The sequence below is a fragment of the Rutidosis leptorrhynchoides genome, chromosome 2 (genome assembly GCF_046630445.1).
Source record: "Rutidosis leptorrhynchoides isolate AG116_Rl617_1_P2 chromosome 2, CSIRO_AGI_Rlap_v1, whole genome shotgun sequence".
Lineage (NCBI taxonomy): Eukaryota > Viridiplantae > Streptophyta > Magnoliopsida > Asterales > Asteraceae > Rutidosis > Rutidosis leptorrhynchoides.
Window position 1 is genome coordinate 489,450,619 of NC_092334.1, and position 16,876 is coordinate 489,467,494.

The 16,876-nt window shown below is 34.8% G+C and overlaps 1 protein-coding gene across 1 annotated transcript; it reads right to left on the reverse strand.

Moving 5' to 3' along the window:
- Positions 1-13,950: 13,950 nt before the first annotated feature.
- LOC139889454 (uncharacterized) lies at positions 13,951-14,334 on the reverse strand. The gene has a single exon (XM_071872406.1). It carries the CDS (start codon positions 14,332-14,334, stop codon positions 13,951-13,953), a length of 384 nt encoding a protein of 127 aa, XP_071728507.1.
- Between the last annotated feature and the right edge of the window lie 2,542 nt (positions 14,335-16,876).

Genomic DNA, 16,876 nt, shown 5'->3' on the forward strand with positions numbered 1-16,876 from the left:
ATACATAAAAATGAGACTATTAATTTAAGAAACTCGAAAACGATATATATAACGATTATCGTTATAACAACGTCTTACTAGGTACATATGAATCATATTAAGATATTGATACACTTGGTTAATTATGTTAAATGATAAGTAAATATATTATTAAGTGTATTAACAATGAAATACATATGTAAAAATAAGACTACTAACTTAATGATTTCGAAACGAGACATATATGTAACGATTATCGTTGTAACGACATTTAACTGTATATATATCATACTAAGATATATTATATATCATAATATCATGATAATATAACAAATTAGCATCTCATTTATTATAATAAACAATGGGTTAACAACATTCAACAAGATCGTTAACCTAAAGGTTTCAAAACAACATTTACATGTAACGACTAACGATGACTTAACGACTCAGTTAAAATGTATATACATCTAGTGTTTTAATATGTATTCATACACTTTTGAAATACTTCAAGACACTTATCAAAATACTTCTACTTAACAAAAATGCTTACAATTACATCCTCGTTCAGTTTCATCAACAATTCTACTCGTATGCACCCGTATTCGTACTCGTACAATACACAGCTTTTAGATATATGTACTATTGGTATATACACTCCAATGATCAGCTCTTAGCAGCCCATGTGAGTCACCTAACACATGTGGGAACCATCATTTGACAACTAGCATGAAATATCTCATAAAATTACAAAAATATGAGTAATCATTCATGACTTATTTACATGAAAACAAAATTACATATCCTTTATATCTAATCCATACACCAACGACCAAAAATACCTACAAACACTTTAATTCTTCAATTTTCTTCATCTAATTGATCTCTCTCAAGTTCTATCTTCAAGTTCTAAGTGTTCTTCATAAATTCCAAAAGTTCTAGTTTCATAAAATCAAGAATACTTCCAAGATTGCAAGTTTACTTCCAAGTTTTCTAAATCCATTCCAAGTAATCATCCAAGATCAAGAAACTTTTGTTACTTACAGTAGGTTATCTTTCTAATACAAGGTAATAATCATATTCAAACTTTAATTCAATTTCTATAACTATAACAATCTTATTTCGAGTGGAAATCTTACTTGAAATTGTTTTCGTGTCATGATTCTGCTTCAAGAACTTTCAAGCCATCCAAGGATCCCTTGAAGCTAGATCTATTTTTTTCATTTCCAGTAGGTTTATCCAAGGAACTTGAGGTAGTAATGATGTTCATAACATCATTCAATTCATACATATAAAGCTATCTTATTCGAAGGTTTAAACTTGTAATCACTAGAACATAGTTTAGTTACTTCTAAACTTGTTCGCAAATAAAAGTTAATCCTTCTAACTTGACTTTTAAAATCAACTAAACACATGTTCTATATCTATATTATATGCTAACTTAATGATTTAAAACCTGGAAACACGAAAAACACCGTAAAACCGGATTTACGCCGTCGTAGTAACACCGCGGGCTGTTTTGGGTTAGTTAATTAAAAACTATGATAAACTTTTATTTAAAAGTTTTTATTCTGGGAAAATGATTTTTATTATGAACATGAAACTATATCCAAAAATTATGGTTAAACTCAAAGTGGAAGTATGTTTTCTAAAATGGTCATCTAGACGTCGTTCTTTCGACTGAAATGACTACCTTTACAAAAATGACTTGTAACTTATTTTTCCGACTATAAACCTATACTTTTTCTGTTTAGATTCATAAAATAGAGTTCAATATGAAACCATAGCAATTTGATTCATTCAAAACGGATTTAAAATGAAGAAGTTATGGGTAAAACAAGATTGGATAATTTTTCTCATTTTAGCTACGTGAAAATTGGTAACAAATCTATTCCAACCATAACTTAATCAACTTGTATTGTATATTATGTAATCTTGAGATACCATAGACACGTATACAATATTTCGACCTATCATGTCGACACATCTATATATATTTCGGAACAATCATAGACACTCTATATGTGAATGTTGGAGTTAGCTATACAGGGTTGAGGTTGATTCCAAAATATATATAGTTTGAGTTGTGATCAATACTGAGATACGTATACACTGGGTCGTGGATTGATTCAAGATAATATTTATCGATTTATTTCTGTACATCTAACTGTGGACAACTAGTTGTAGGTTACTAACGAGGACAGCTGACTTAATAAACTTAAAACATCAAAATATATTAAAAGTGTTGTAAATATATTTTGAACATACTTTGATATATATGTATATATTGTTATAGGTTCGTGAATCAACCAGTGGCCAAGTCTTACTTCCCGACGAAGTAAAAATCTGTGAAAGTGAGTTATAGTCCCACTTTTAAAATCTAATATTTTTGGGATGAGAATACATGCAGGTTTTATAAATGATTTACAAAATAGACACAAGTACGTGAAACTACATTCTATGGTTGAATTATCGAAATCGAATATGCCCCTTTTTATTAAGTCTGGTAATCTAAGAATTAGGGAACAGACACCCCAATTGACGCGAATCCTAAAGATAGATCTATTGGGCCTAACAAACCCCATCCAAAGTATCGGATGCTTTAGTACTTCGAAATTTATATCATATCCGAAGGGTGTCCGGGAATGATGGGGATATTCTTATATATGCATCTTGTTAATGTCAGTTACCAGGTGTTCACCATATGAATGATTTTTATCTCTATGTATGGGATGTGTATTGAAATATGAAATCTTGTGGTCTATTGTTAAGATTTGATATATATAGGTTAAACCTATAACTCACCAACATTTTTGTTGACGTTTAAAGCATGTTTATTCTCAGGTGAATACTAAGAGCTTCCGCTGTTGCATACTAAAATAAGGACAAGATTTGGAGTCCAAGTTTGTATGATATTGTGTAAAAACTGCATTCAAGAAACTGATTTCGATGTAACATATTTGTATTGTAAACCATTATGTAATGGTCATGTGTAAACAGGATATTTTAGATTATCATTATTTGATAATCTACGTAAAGCTTTTTAAACCTTTATTTATGAAATAAAGGTTATGGTTTGTTTTAAAAATGAATGCAGTCTTTAAAAAAAAAACGTCTCATATAGAGGTCAAAACCTCGCAACGAAATCAATTAATATGGAACGTTTTTAATCAATAAGAACGGGACATTTCATTTGATCCTACGGTTTTCTCTAGAATACGTTTTAAAGCTCGGTTGGTATTTTCAACTTGTCCACTTGTTTGTGGATGATATGCGGTGGAGATTTTATGAGTTACTCTATATCTTTTAAGAACTTTTTCAAGTTGATTATTACAGAAATGAGTTCCCCGATCACTTATTAAAGCTTTCGGTATTCCAAACCTTGCAAAAAGACATTTTAAAAAGTTGACTACAACTCGTGCATCATTAGTTGGGAGAGCTTGTGCTTCCGCCCATTTAGATACATAATCAATGGCAACGAGAATGTAGAGATTATTATGAGATTTTGGAAATGGACCCATAAAGTCAATACCCCAAATGTCAAATACTTCACATACTTGTATGACATTTTGTGGCATTTCATCACGTTGACTTATTTTTCCGCCCCTTTGACATGCATCACAGGATTTGCAAAGAAGGTGTGCGTCTTTGTAAATTGTAGGCCAATAGAATCCAGCATCGTAAACTTTTCTTGCTGTTAGTTGAGGCCCATAATGCCCTCCTGTTGGTCCTGTGTGACAATGGTTCAAAATTTTACTAGCTTCATCTCCAAATACACATCGGCGTATTATTCCATCGGGACAACTTTTAAACAGATGTAGATCTTCCCAAAAATAGTGTTTTATATCACTGAAGAATTTCTTTCGTTTTTGGTACGATAATCCTTTTTCAAGGAATCCACATACTAAGTAGTTTGCATAGTCTGTAAACCATGGTATTTCATTATAATCTATCTTCAATAGATATTCATCAGGAAAGTTGTCTTGTATGGCCGATTCATTTAGAACTTCTAACTCGGGATTTTCAAGACGAGAAAGATGATCAGCGGCGAGATTTTTTGCTCCTCTTTTATCTCGGATTTTAATATCGAATTCTTGTAAGAGTAAGATCCAGCGGATTAATCTTGGTTTAGCATCTTGTTTCGAAAATAGGTATCTAAGAGCAGAATGGTCGGTATAGACCACCGTTTTAGCTAGAACGAGATATGATCGAAATTTGTCAAAAGCAAAGACAATAGCAAGGAGTTCTTTTTCAGTAGTTGTATAATTTGTTTGTGCTCCTTGTAACGTCTTACTAGCATAATATATAGGTTGAAATCGTTTTTCAATCCTTTGTCCTAAAACGGCTCCCATTGCAAAATCACTTGCATCGCACATTAGTTCAAATGGTAGATTCCAATTTGGTGTTATCATGATTGGCGCATTAGTGAGTTTCTTTTTAAGAATATTAAAAGATTTGATACATTCATCTGAAAAGATGAATGGAGCATCTTTTTCTAGGAGTTTATTCATAGGAGTGGCAATTTTAGAAAAATCTTTTATGAAACGTCGGTAAAAATCGGCATGCCCTAGAAAACTCCTAACTCCTCTAACATTGGTGGGATGTGGAAGTTTAGCAATTACATCTACTTTAGCTCTATCCACTTCAATTCCTTCCTTTGAAAATTTATGTCCAAGAACGATGCCTTCTTTAACCATGAAATGGCATTTCTCCCAATTAAGAACTAGATTTGATTGTTCGCATCTAATAAGCATTCGTTCCAGATTAACTAGACATGATTCAAATGTATCACCGAAGACTGAAAAGTCATCCATGAAAACTTCCATGCATTCTTCTATCATGTCGTGAAAAATCGTCATCATACACCTTTGAAAGGTTGCAGGGGCGTTGCAAAGTCCAAATGGTATGCGTTTGTAAGAAAAAGTACCATAAGGGCACGTGAATGTGGTTTTCTCTTGATCTTCGGGTGCTATTGGAATTTGAAAATATCCGGAAAATCCATCTAGAAAACAATAGTAACTATTTTCGGCTAATCTTTCCAACATTTGATCAATGAAAGGTAAGGGAAAGTGATCTTTTCTGGTGGCGTCATTTAATTTTCTATAATCAATACATACACGCCATCCTGTTATAGTCCTAGTAGGAATAAGCTCATTTTTCTCATTTGTAATGACAGTCATGCCACCCTTCTTAGGCACGCATTGAACTGGGCTTACCCATGGACTATCAGAAATTGGATATATTAAACCTGCATCTAGCAGTTTAATAATTTCTTTCTTAACTACATCTTGCATATTAGGATTTAGTCTTCGTTGGCGTTGCACATACGTTTTATGACCTTCTTCCATAAGGATTTTATGTGTGCAATACGAAGGACTTATTCCTTTAATATCATGAATCTTCCATGCAATGGCTGGTTTATGAGCTTTCAACACAGAAATGAGTTGTGATTTCTCATTTTCAGTAAGAGAAGACGATATTATTACAGGTAATTCAGATTTACCATGTAAATAAGCGTATTCTAAATGGTTTGGAAGTGGCTTTAACTCTAATTTCGGTGGTTCTTCTATCGATGATTTATATCGATATCTGTCTTCTTCTTTTAGCATTTGAATTTCTTCTGTTGTTGGTTCATATCCATTAGCTATAAGTGTAGCTAATATTTCAACTTCATTAATTGGTTCATTACCTTCTCCTAAAGAACATTCTCCTGTTCCTTGTAATTCTGGAAATTCTTCTAACAATTCTGCATGTGAGTCTATAGTTTGAATATAATAACATGTATCATCTGCAGATTGCGGTTGTTGCATTGCTCTATCAACTGAAAAGGTAACACTCTCGTCCTCTATACTTAGGGTCAATTTCTTACCGAACACGTCTATCATTGCTTTAGCCGTGTTTAAGAATGGTCTTCCTAATATGAGAGGAACTTGAGAATCTTCTTCCATGTCCAGAACAACAAAATCTACTGGAAATACTAAAGTACCAACTTTAACTAGCATGTTCTTCATTATCCCTCTAGGATATTTTATTGATCGATCGGCTAGTTGTATGCTTATTCTTGTTGGTTTCAATTCTCCAAGGTCTAGTTTAGCGTATAGTGAATACGGCATTAGATTTATACTAGCACCTAAGTCTGCCAATGCTTCTATTGAACTAAGACTACCCAGAAAACATGGAATTGTGAAACTTCCTGGATCAGATAGTTTTTCTGGTATCTTATTCAACAGCACTGCTGAACAATTAGCGTTCATAGTAACAGCCGAGAGTTCTTCCATTTTCTTTCTATTCGTGATCAGATCTTTCAAGAATTTAGCATATCTAGGCATTCCTGAAATCACATCAATGAAAGGAAGATTTACATTTATCTGTTTAAACATATCCAAGAATTTGGATTGCTCGACTTCAAGTTTCTCTTTCTTCATTTTACTCGGGTAAGGAAGTGGTGGTTGGTATGGTTTAACATAAGGTTTAGCCTTAACTATGTTATCTTCATTAACCTTTTCAACTACCGGTTCTTTTTCCTTATCTTGATCAGGTTGTGGTTCTTGTGGAGTAGGAATAGCTTTATCAGAAGTTACAGGTATTTCAGGTGGCTTAAGTGTTGTACCACTTCTTGTGGTAATGGCTTTAGCTGTTTCATTCCGGGGGTTAGCATTTATATCACTAGGTAGACTTTCCGGTTTTCTTTCACCTATTAACCTTGCTAGGTTACTTACTTCTTGTTCCAAGTTTTGAATAGAAGCTTGTTGATTTCTAAATGCTTGAGCATTTTGTTCATTAGTTTGTTTTTGAGATGTGAAAAACTGCGTTTGAGTTTCAACTAGCTTCGTCATCATATCTTCTAAATTCGGCTTTTTATCATCGGGTTGTTGTGGTGGTTTGTTTTGAAAATTAGGTCTTTGCTGATTGTAAGTATTATTGGATACTTGTTGATTGCTAGGACCTTGTTGGTTGTTGTATGGAATATTTCGGTTATAGTTCTGGTTTTGATTGTAAATCGGTCTTGGCAGTTGATAATTATTCTGATAATTATTTCCAGGCCTTTGGTTTATGTATGAAATATTCTCTCTTTGTTCCATTGTTAATTCAATACTGAGACAATCTTTGGTCAAATGTGGTCCTCCACACTGCTCACAACTAATTCGTATTGAGTGTATATCTTTAGTCATCTTTTCCATTCGTCTCTCAACAGCATCTATCTTTGCTGAAATGGAATCTAAGTCATGGCTAGAATCGGCTCTAGCTGCTTTAGATGATCTAACGATATCTTTTTCTTGGTGCCACTCATGTGAGTGGGAAGCAGTGTTATCAATAATTTTGTAAGCATCAGTTTCTGTTTTCTTCATAATAGAACCACCGGCTGCTATATCTATGTCCTTCCTTGTAGTGATGTCGCATCCTTGGTAGAATATTTGTACTATTTAACAGGTGTCCAAATCATGTTACGGACATCCTCTTAATAATTTTCCAAATCTGGTCCATGCCTCATATAGAGTTTCATTCGGTTTCTGTGTGAACGTAACAATTTCTGCTTGAAGTCTTACGGCTTTAGATGCAGGAAAGAATTGTTTAAGAAATTTTTCAACTAAAACGTCCCATGTATCGATCGCCCCTTCAGGTAACGATTCCAACCAATCTTTGGCTTCTCCCTTTAAAGTCCAGGGAAATAACATGAGATATATTTGTTCATCTTCTACTTCTCGGATTTTAAATAGTGTGCAGATCCTATTAAAGGTACGAAGATGTTCATTTGGATCTTCCTTCGGCGCACCACTAAATTGGCATTGATTAGTCACCATGTGTAAAATTTGTCCTTTGATTTCATAATCTGGCGCATTAATGTCTGGATGAGTAATTGCGTGACCTTGGCCAGTACGTTTAGCTCTCATTCGGTCTTCCATACTTAAAGGTTCTAGATTCTCCATAATTGAATTTGTTGAATCGGAATCACTAGAGGATTCTGATTTAATGGTTCGTTCCTCAACAATCTCTGTTTGAATGATTGGTGGTTCCGGAGGAAAGTTTAGTGGTTCAGGATCTATGAATTATCCCTGAATATTCTCCGAATTCTCAATTGTGAGGTCGGGTTCAAAAAATGGATTATCGGAAATTTGAACTGGAGTACTTGGTCGACTGGATGACGATTCTAAAGAAAAATCAACGGCGGTAATATTTGCTAAATGTCTTGATCTAGTTACAGGTGGTGAACGTACAAAAGGTGGTGAACTTCTTGCTCGGTGCATTCACTGAATATCCTATTAGTTTTTAAAAAGGAAAGAAAAATTATATAAGTTATCCAATTAATAGACTTTTCTGATTTTGCCCACGTTTCGAATAGCCAAAAGATGCAGCAGAGGGGCAGGATTCGTTTGGTCTCAATATAATTGAGGACTGTTTGGCTCCAATAACCCGGTCCACATACAAATCCAACTATTACTACGAACCAGAAAATTTTGATGTCTATCAATTTAACCACTTAAAATAAATTTTCGTAATTTTAAGAAATTTAGATAAGAAGTAGAATAAAAATCTATGTCCTAAAACTAGAATAGCGAGAAATAAGAAAGAAAAAGAGCGTGTCGGAAAAAGATCGAAAAAATAAAAATAAGAAAGAAAAAAAGTGACTTATAGAACTTAAAAACACTCGACTAACCCAACCTTATTACTATCACTAACTTAAAATTATAATCGCAAATTGAGATTACTAATTGGAATGATAATTGATACATAGGTAAAAGGCGTCTAAAAATATTAAAGCTTACAAGTAAAACTATATCCCAAATGGCAATAATTTAAAAAAAAAAAAACTAAAACTTAAAAAGACGTCGCAAAATTCTAAAGCACCTAAATCTTAGTCTAAAGAAAAAGCACTTAAGGGATTTTACGGCAAAGCCTAAAAATCTAGAAATAAAAATATAACTATGGCAAAAACTAAGTTTAACACTAAAAACTAGCGAAAAACACAAATATTACGCTAAAACAATTAAAAGGGGATAAAATATAAAAAATATACAAAAAGTTGTAAAAAGTACAATTTTTATAAAAATATTATTTTTATAATATTTATTTATTAAAACTATTAATTTTACATTAATTAAACTAATTTAACTAAATATATAAATTAAATAAAAAGAAACTTAAAACTAATTATAATAATAATAAGTAATTAGGGTTAATAATAATAATAATTAATAATTACCCCGTATTTAATGACTGATTAGGGTTTCTGTCGGCGTGTCAGAGTGGCTCCGCGAGTCGCAGTATTCGAAGCTGAAAACTCCGCGAGTCGCGGGGTTCCAAAATTCAACTCAGATACAGGATTTAATTCGACGCGTTTTTTTTTTATGTTTTAATAAAAACAAAATATTAAAATAAAACTTATATTTTTATAAAATAAAAATAAAGAAACTTTACAAAACTTAAATATTTAACAAATTCTTAAAAATATTTATATTTTTGTTTTCTTTTTATGTTTTCGAATAATTAAAAACGTATTTTTACAAAAGTGAATTTTAATAAAAGTAAACTAAAAATAATTTTTTTTTATATTTAGCGTTGTGCTTCCGGCTTTTAAGCTAGATTGTCCCCGGCAGCGGCGCCAAAAATAACTTGATGTTATGCGAGGTGTATATAAAATAGCTATTAAATTTTACAAGAAAATACTATAAAATACGATACAATTTTACACAAGATATTTATTTATTTAGAGAATGGATATACTTAAACCTTGCTACAACACTTATAGGCAGTGTACCTAATCGTACAGTAGTGTAGTTTTTAGTAAGTCCGGTTCGTTCCACAGGAAAAATCTTTAAACAAAGCATAACGCTATATTAGTTTACTTTTATAAAAATACAAATATATATATATAAGTAATATTATTATTATAAAGGGGGATTTTTACCGTTTAATGACCGGTTTGTCGATTTTAAAACTTTAGTCGCAGTTAAAACAAAATGTAAAATATTAAATAAATAAAAGACTTAATTTAAAGCATAAAGTAAATAACGATAATGAAATTGCGAATAATAAAAGTGCGATAAAATAAACTTGCGATAATTAAAAAGTACGATAATTAAAAGTGCAATTAAATAAAATAACGATAAAATAAAATGCGATAATTAGAAGTGCAATTAAATATAAAATAAAGGAAATTAAATATGAAATAAAAGAATTATGCTTATTTAAACTTCCGTAATCATGATGTTTGACGTGTTGATTTTAGTTTTATTCCCATGGGTTAATTGTCCTTTGTCCTGGATTATTTAATATGTCCGTCTGGTTTTTGTCTATAACAGTCCATCAGTCATAAATATAAAGTGCGAGTGTCCTCGTCAAATTATTCTTATACCCGAAGTTAAATATTCCAACTAATTGGGGACTTAAACTGTAACAAGATTTTAATACTTTGTTTGATAATTACACCAGGATGTCGACTGAGTGTAACCCAAGGTTTTAATACTTTGTTATCAATTATACCAAGTGTCCTTGTACATAATTTCACCCCTGTTTTAATTATTCTAGTGGCTATTAATCCATTCCCGTGTCCGGTTAAATGAACGATTATTCGTACATATAAATACCCCGCCCATCGTGTCCGATCGAGTGTATGTGGTTATTTATAGGTACGTCCAATTGTAAATCTTTATATTAAAATTAACAAACTATCATTTAGTTAAACAAATATAAAGCCCATTAATAGCCCATAGTCTAATTTCCACAAGTGTCGTTCTTTTATCCAAACCCCAATTATGGTACAAAGCCCAATTACCCAATTTTAGTAATTAGCCGAACATCATGATTACTTCGTTTTAAATAAGCATAATAATAACTTAGCTACGAGACATTAAATTAAAAAGGTTGAACATAACTTACAATGATTAAAAATAGCGTAGCGTTACACGGACAGAATTTCGACTTACACCCTTACAACATTCGCTAACATACCCTTATTATTAGGATTAAAATTAAAATTAAAATTAAAATATAAATATTACGTATAGATAGATGGATGGATATATATTGATATATAAAATGATCATAATTCGTTTGCTTTTATAGGGAATTGAGTTCAGGGGGTCTCCGCGACTCGCGGCTTTTTCTGCCTTCAAACTCCGCGAGTCGCGGAGTTTGAAATTCCAGCTCACCAACTTTGGAGTCTTTCTTGCCGACGGATTTTTATTATTTATATAATATATAAATAATTATAAGAATTATTTAAATATTATATTATATTTATGTGCATAGTTGACTTGTAATTTTTAGTCCGTTGCGTCGAGCGTTGAGAGTTGAATCTGGTCCCGGTTCCGGATTTTCGAACGTCCTTGCGTACAATTTAATATCTTGTACTTTGCGTTTTGAATCTTGTACTCTTGTAATTTCGAGACGTTTTTTATCAATAATTGGAACCTCTTTGATTGTATTTTGTACTTTTGAGCTTTTTGGTCGTTTGCGTCTTCAATTCGTCGAATCTGTCTTTTGTCTTCACCTTTTATTATTTAAACGAATATCTCTTGTAAATAGAACAATTGCAACTAAAAGCTTGTCTTTCTTGAGGAATAATGCTATGAAATATATGTTCGTTTTTAGCATTATCAATCTTTATTGGTCAACCCGGGCTCGGGCCAACCGGCACTCATCAAGCTTTCTATCACAACTTTATGGTTTCTCTCATAGTAGGTCGAAAGCATTGATGGAGGTTCGTGGAATTAGGGCCCCACGTGGCTAAAAGAAGAGATCCATCAATTCCAAATTTTGGGCGGAATTTGAATTCCTTGACGAGCGGTTGTGAGCCACTCAGGAGTGTTAAAGATGAGACCTTTAACACCCGAAGTTCTGTTAACGTATTGCGAACGCGAAACTTTTATCACGAGCAAAGGCTAAACTCGCGACCGCATTAAGGTGAATCGCGGCCGCGAGATGTACTAATTCGACCATTATTTTTTTCTGTTTTAAGTCTTCACTTGGTACTCTGTTTCAGCTCACGATTCGTTCTTCAAACCAGCAGAACTTTTAACCAAATAACTTCAAAAACCATATAACTCTTCAAACCATTTCATAGGAACGTTTCAACTCAAACATTAACATTTCCTTCACCATTTCCTCAATTATTAACCAAAACTCAATAGAAACTAACCGGTTATTGCGAATAAAAATATGTATGAACGAAGCAATATCAAAATCCCCCACACTTGAACCTTGCTTGTCCTCAAACAAGTCTATCTTCAAACAATATTAACTCAAACAATGATAAACAAACTTGAACAATTCTTCAAAAGTAATAGAATCAAGAACATACCGATATCGTCTTCAAAAATCATTAGCTCCATATCGTGTAGTCTTCACAAAATTAGTACAAGGTTCAAGTCTTCAATCAAAACCATCAATAGTCAACACCTGTTCAAGCCTAAGTCTACCCAACACAATCATTCCCCCGGTCAAAGTCAACTACATCTTCAAAAAGGTCATCAAAACATCAATCATCAAGTAAATACTTTTCATATTTCAAAAGTTGACCTCCTTGACTTTGACCAATTACGTAGGATTCACGGGATAGCCATTGACTCAACAAATTACCAATCAAAATCACCCTCAATATCGTTAACAATTTGCTCAATTTCACCAAAATAAGTTCAAGGTATCAATCAATATGTATCATGAATTATAGTCACCTTAAAAATCATAAAGTATAACCAAAATGAGCAAAACTTTAAGCATCATAAAAATTACTATTCATCAAGTGTACGCCTCCAAGAATATGCTCCTCTAATCAAACCGTATTGGCTATCCCTCTTTCACCTCCATGCCCCCAAAACACCAATAATCGTCAATTCCAAATATAACTGTCAATTCCAAAATTTGGGTTAAGATGGGTGCGCCAAAGCGTAGGGGACTGGTTACCCCTATCTTTATGGTCAATCCGGGCACAGGATGACCGGCACTCATCAAGCTTTCTATCACAACTCTATGGTTTCTCTCATAGTAGGGCGAAAGCATTGACGGAGGTTCGTGAAATTAGTGCCCCACATGGCTAATTAAGAGGTCCATCAATTTCATAATTTGGCTCAAAATCCGGTGTGCATACAAGCCTTCCCGATTATGGGACAGCCGCACGGGTAGTTGCACTGAAGCGAACTACCTTGGGTGTAAATTTTTCGGAGGGTCTATTACACGAAACCTGAAAGACTTTACTTTCAAGCAATGGTCTTTTGAAACAAGCATAACTTGTAAGACTTTACTTACAAGTTCGGAAGACTTTACTTCCTAAGAACAACATGGGAGGACTCGATTCTCCCGAAAGTGTTTAAACACTTGTTTATTTAATTTAAGGTCCTTGGACCCCACTTCCCACGCATCTAGCTTTTATGCTAGTTTTAAGAAAATGTAGGAAGCAGATACTACATTCCCGTATTTGAAAGGGTACCATGACTTTTGGTCATGGCGTACGTTGTCTAAGAAAACGCTAGCACGAAGTCATTGCTCTTACATAAAAAGACAGCACAGTTGAAGCTCAAGGCTCCTCTTCCCACAGTACGATACATCGGTGTAATACATTGTGAAATGATGCATTAACCAATGTCAGTATGAAATGATGTAGATTACGAAGTCTCCTACACAAGTAAGTCGGGCATTTGGAAGACTTGACTTCCTTTATGGATGGACTTGAATCATCCTACAATTTTGGATTTTTAAAATCCTGGAAGACTTTGCTCACTTTATTTTGAATGGAAGACTTTGCTCCCTTATTTCTTTTTTTTTCAACAAAAACTTAATCAAAAAGTCCATAAAATTTTCAAATTGGCGACAATTGTCCGCGAGGATTTATAAACCCGGAATTTTTAGTTTTATTGGTTTTATATTGTTTATGTATTTTATGTTTTAAAAATGCAAGAAAAATAAATAAAAGGAAAACTTACAAATATGTACACGGTTGATTTTTTAACGAGTCGTTTACTCGACTCCATAACGTGATCACATTTCCTCCGAGTAGAAGGTAAGGTCCTCCTTCTCGGTTTCATTGAATCCCTCATAGTATAACTTCAACCGATGACCATTTACCTTGAAATGTTCTCCATCCCTTCCAATTAGCTTAACATGACCTGCCGGAAAAGCTCGTTTGACCACGAATGGACCGGACCATCGGGACCTAAGTTTTCTGGGCGAAAATTTGAACCGTGAATTATAAAGTAAAATTTTTTGACCAGGGTCAAACTCCTTTCTTTCTCGCAAATGGGCATCGTGCCAACGTTTAGTTTTCTCCTTATACGAAAAGGAATTCTCGTACGCATCTAACCTTAATTCATCTAACTCATTTAGTTGCACGAGCCTATTTTCACCCGCCTTTTGAAGATCCATATTAACATTCTTCAACGCCCAATAAGCTCTATGCTCCACCTCTTCGGAAGATGGCACGCTTTACCATAAATGAGTCGAAACGGTGTAGTTCCGAGAGGCGTTTTGAACGCGGTTCGGAAAGCCCACAACGCGTCATCTAATTTGCGTTGCCAAATCTTCGGATTATCGTTGGCAGTTTTTTAAGAATACGCTTCAAAGCATGATTAGTCTTCTCCACTTGCCCACTCGTTTGTGGGTGATAAGCGGTGGAGAATCTATGAGTAACACCGTACTTCTTTAACACCTTTTCAAGTAGGTGGTTAGCAAAGTGGGTGCCCCGATCAGAAATTTAGCGCCTTTGGATTTCCAAAGCGCGAGAAAAGATTCTTCAAGAAATTCACCACGACCCGTGCATCGTTCGTGGGTAGAGCTTTAGCCTCTTCCCACTTAGAAACATAATCGACGGCTACTAAGATATATTTGCAGTTGTGGGAACTTGGGAAAGGACCCATAAAATCAATTCCCCACACATCGAAAAATTCACACACTTGGATGCCGGTTTGTGGCATCTCATCCCTTTTGGTAATGGTGCCCGTTCTTTGGCATGAATCACAAGTGCGGACAAACGCATGAGCTTCTTTAAAGATCAAGGGCCAATAGAAGCCCGAGTCAAAAACTTTCTTGGCGGTATGGCTTGGGCCATAGTGACCACCGGTGGGACCTTGATGACAATGCTCAAGAATCTGTTGAGCTTCTCTACTGTATACACACCGACGAATCACTTGATCCGCACAAACTCGAAAAAGATGGGGGTGATCCCAAAAGTAGTATTTCAAATCCGCAAAGAATTTCTTCTTTTACTGGTAAGAAAACCCCTTCTGAAGAACACTCGAGGCTAAGTAATTTGCGTAGTCCGCAAACCAAGGAACTTCCGGGTCCTTGTCGACCCTCAATAAAAACTCATCAGGGAACGTGTCTTTAATGTCCGACTCATTAATTTTCTTCAGATTAGGATTCTCGAGTCGAGAAAGATGATCGGCAGCAAGGTTTTCGGCCCCCTTTTATCACGAATCTCGATATCGAATTCTTGTAAGAGAAGAACCCAACGAATGAGACGTTGCTTAGCATCTTGTTTAGCAAAAAGGTACTTAAGGGCCGAGTGGTCGGTATAGACAATAGTCTTAGACAACACCAAATAGGATCAAAATTTATCAAATGCGAAGACAACCGCGAAGAGCTCTTTTTCAATTGTGGTATAATTAATTTGAGCTCCCGTTAGTGTCCTTCTCGCGTAGTAAATTGGACGGAAATGATTATCGTGGTGTTGCCCTAAAACGGCTCCCAGCGCATAATCGCTAGCATCACACATAAGCTCAAAAGGTAAACTGAAATCAGGTGAAACAATAATAGGAGCTTGTGTGAGCTTGGTTTTCAGAATAGAGAAGGCCTTCTTACAGTCATCATTGAATTCAAAAGGAGTGTCCTTCTCAAGAAGTCTATTCATGGGGCGAGCGATTTTAGAAAAATCTTTTATGAATCGCCTATAGAAGCCTGCGTGACCAAGGAAACTACGACTGGCCTTAACATTAGAAGGCTCGGGTAATTTTGATATAACCTCAAGTTTGGCTTGGTCTACCTCAATACCCGCACGAGATATTTTATGGCCAAGGACAATGTCTTCCTTTACCATGAAATGACATTTCTCCCAATTCAAAACAAGACGGATTAACATACGTTCAAGATTGGAAAGACACGAGTCAAAGGAGTCTCCAAAGACGGAGAAGTCGTCCATAAAGACTTCCATACACTCCTCGATCATATCGTGAAAGATCGCCATCATACACCTTTGAAAAGTTCCAGGTGCATTGCATAACCCAAATGGCATGCGGCGATAAGCAAAAGTACCAAAATGACAAGTGAATGTGGTCTTGTCCTGGTCTACGGGGTCTATGGGAATTTGAAAATACCCGGAGAATCCGTGTAGGAAGCAGTAGAACTCCTTACCCGCCAACCTTTCAAGCATTTGATCAATAAAAGGCAGCGGGAAGTGATCCTTCCTAGTGGTGTCGTTTAAACGACGATAATCGATACAAACTCTCCATCCCGTAACCGTGCGCTTTGGAACAAGTTCGTTCTTTTCATTAAGCACAACGGTTGTTCCCCCCTTTTTAGGCACAACTTGGACAGGGCTTACCCATGGGCTACCTGATATTGGGTAAATTAACCCGGCATCGAGTAACTTAACTACCTCCTTTTTCATAACGTCCTTCATATTCGGGTTTAGCCTTCTTTGCCTTTGGACAACAGGTTTATACTCATCCTCCAAAAGGATTTTATGAGTGCAAAAGGAAGGGTTTATTCCCGATATGTCGGTCGTTTTCCAGGCTATTGCCTTTTTGTGAGCCTTTAACAAATTAACTAACCGACTCTTTTGATCACCAGAAAGAGTAGAAGATATAATTACCGGTAATTCTGAAGTACCCTGAAGATAGGCATACTCCAAATGTTCCGGAAGCTTCTTTAGTTCAAGCACGGGTGGTTCTTCCAAAGAAGTTTTAATACG

Excerpts from the sequence above, each read along its gene's own strand:
- LOC139889454 (XM_071872406.1), bottom strand. The coding sequence starts at position 14,334 with ATGGATCTTCAAAAGGCGGGTGAAAATAGGCTCGTGCAACTAAATGAG.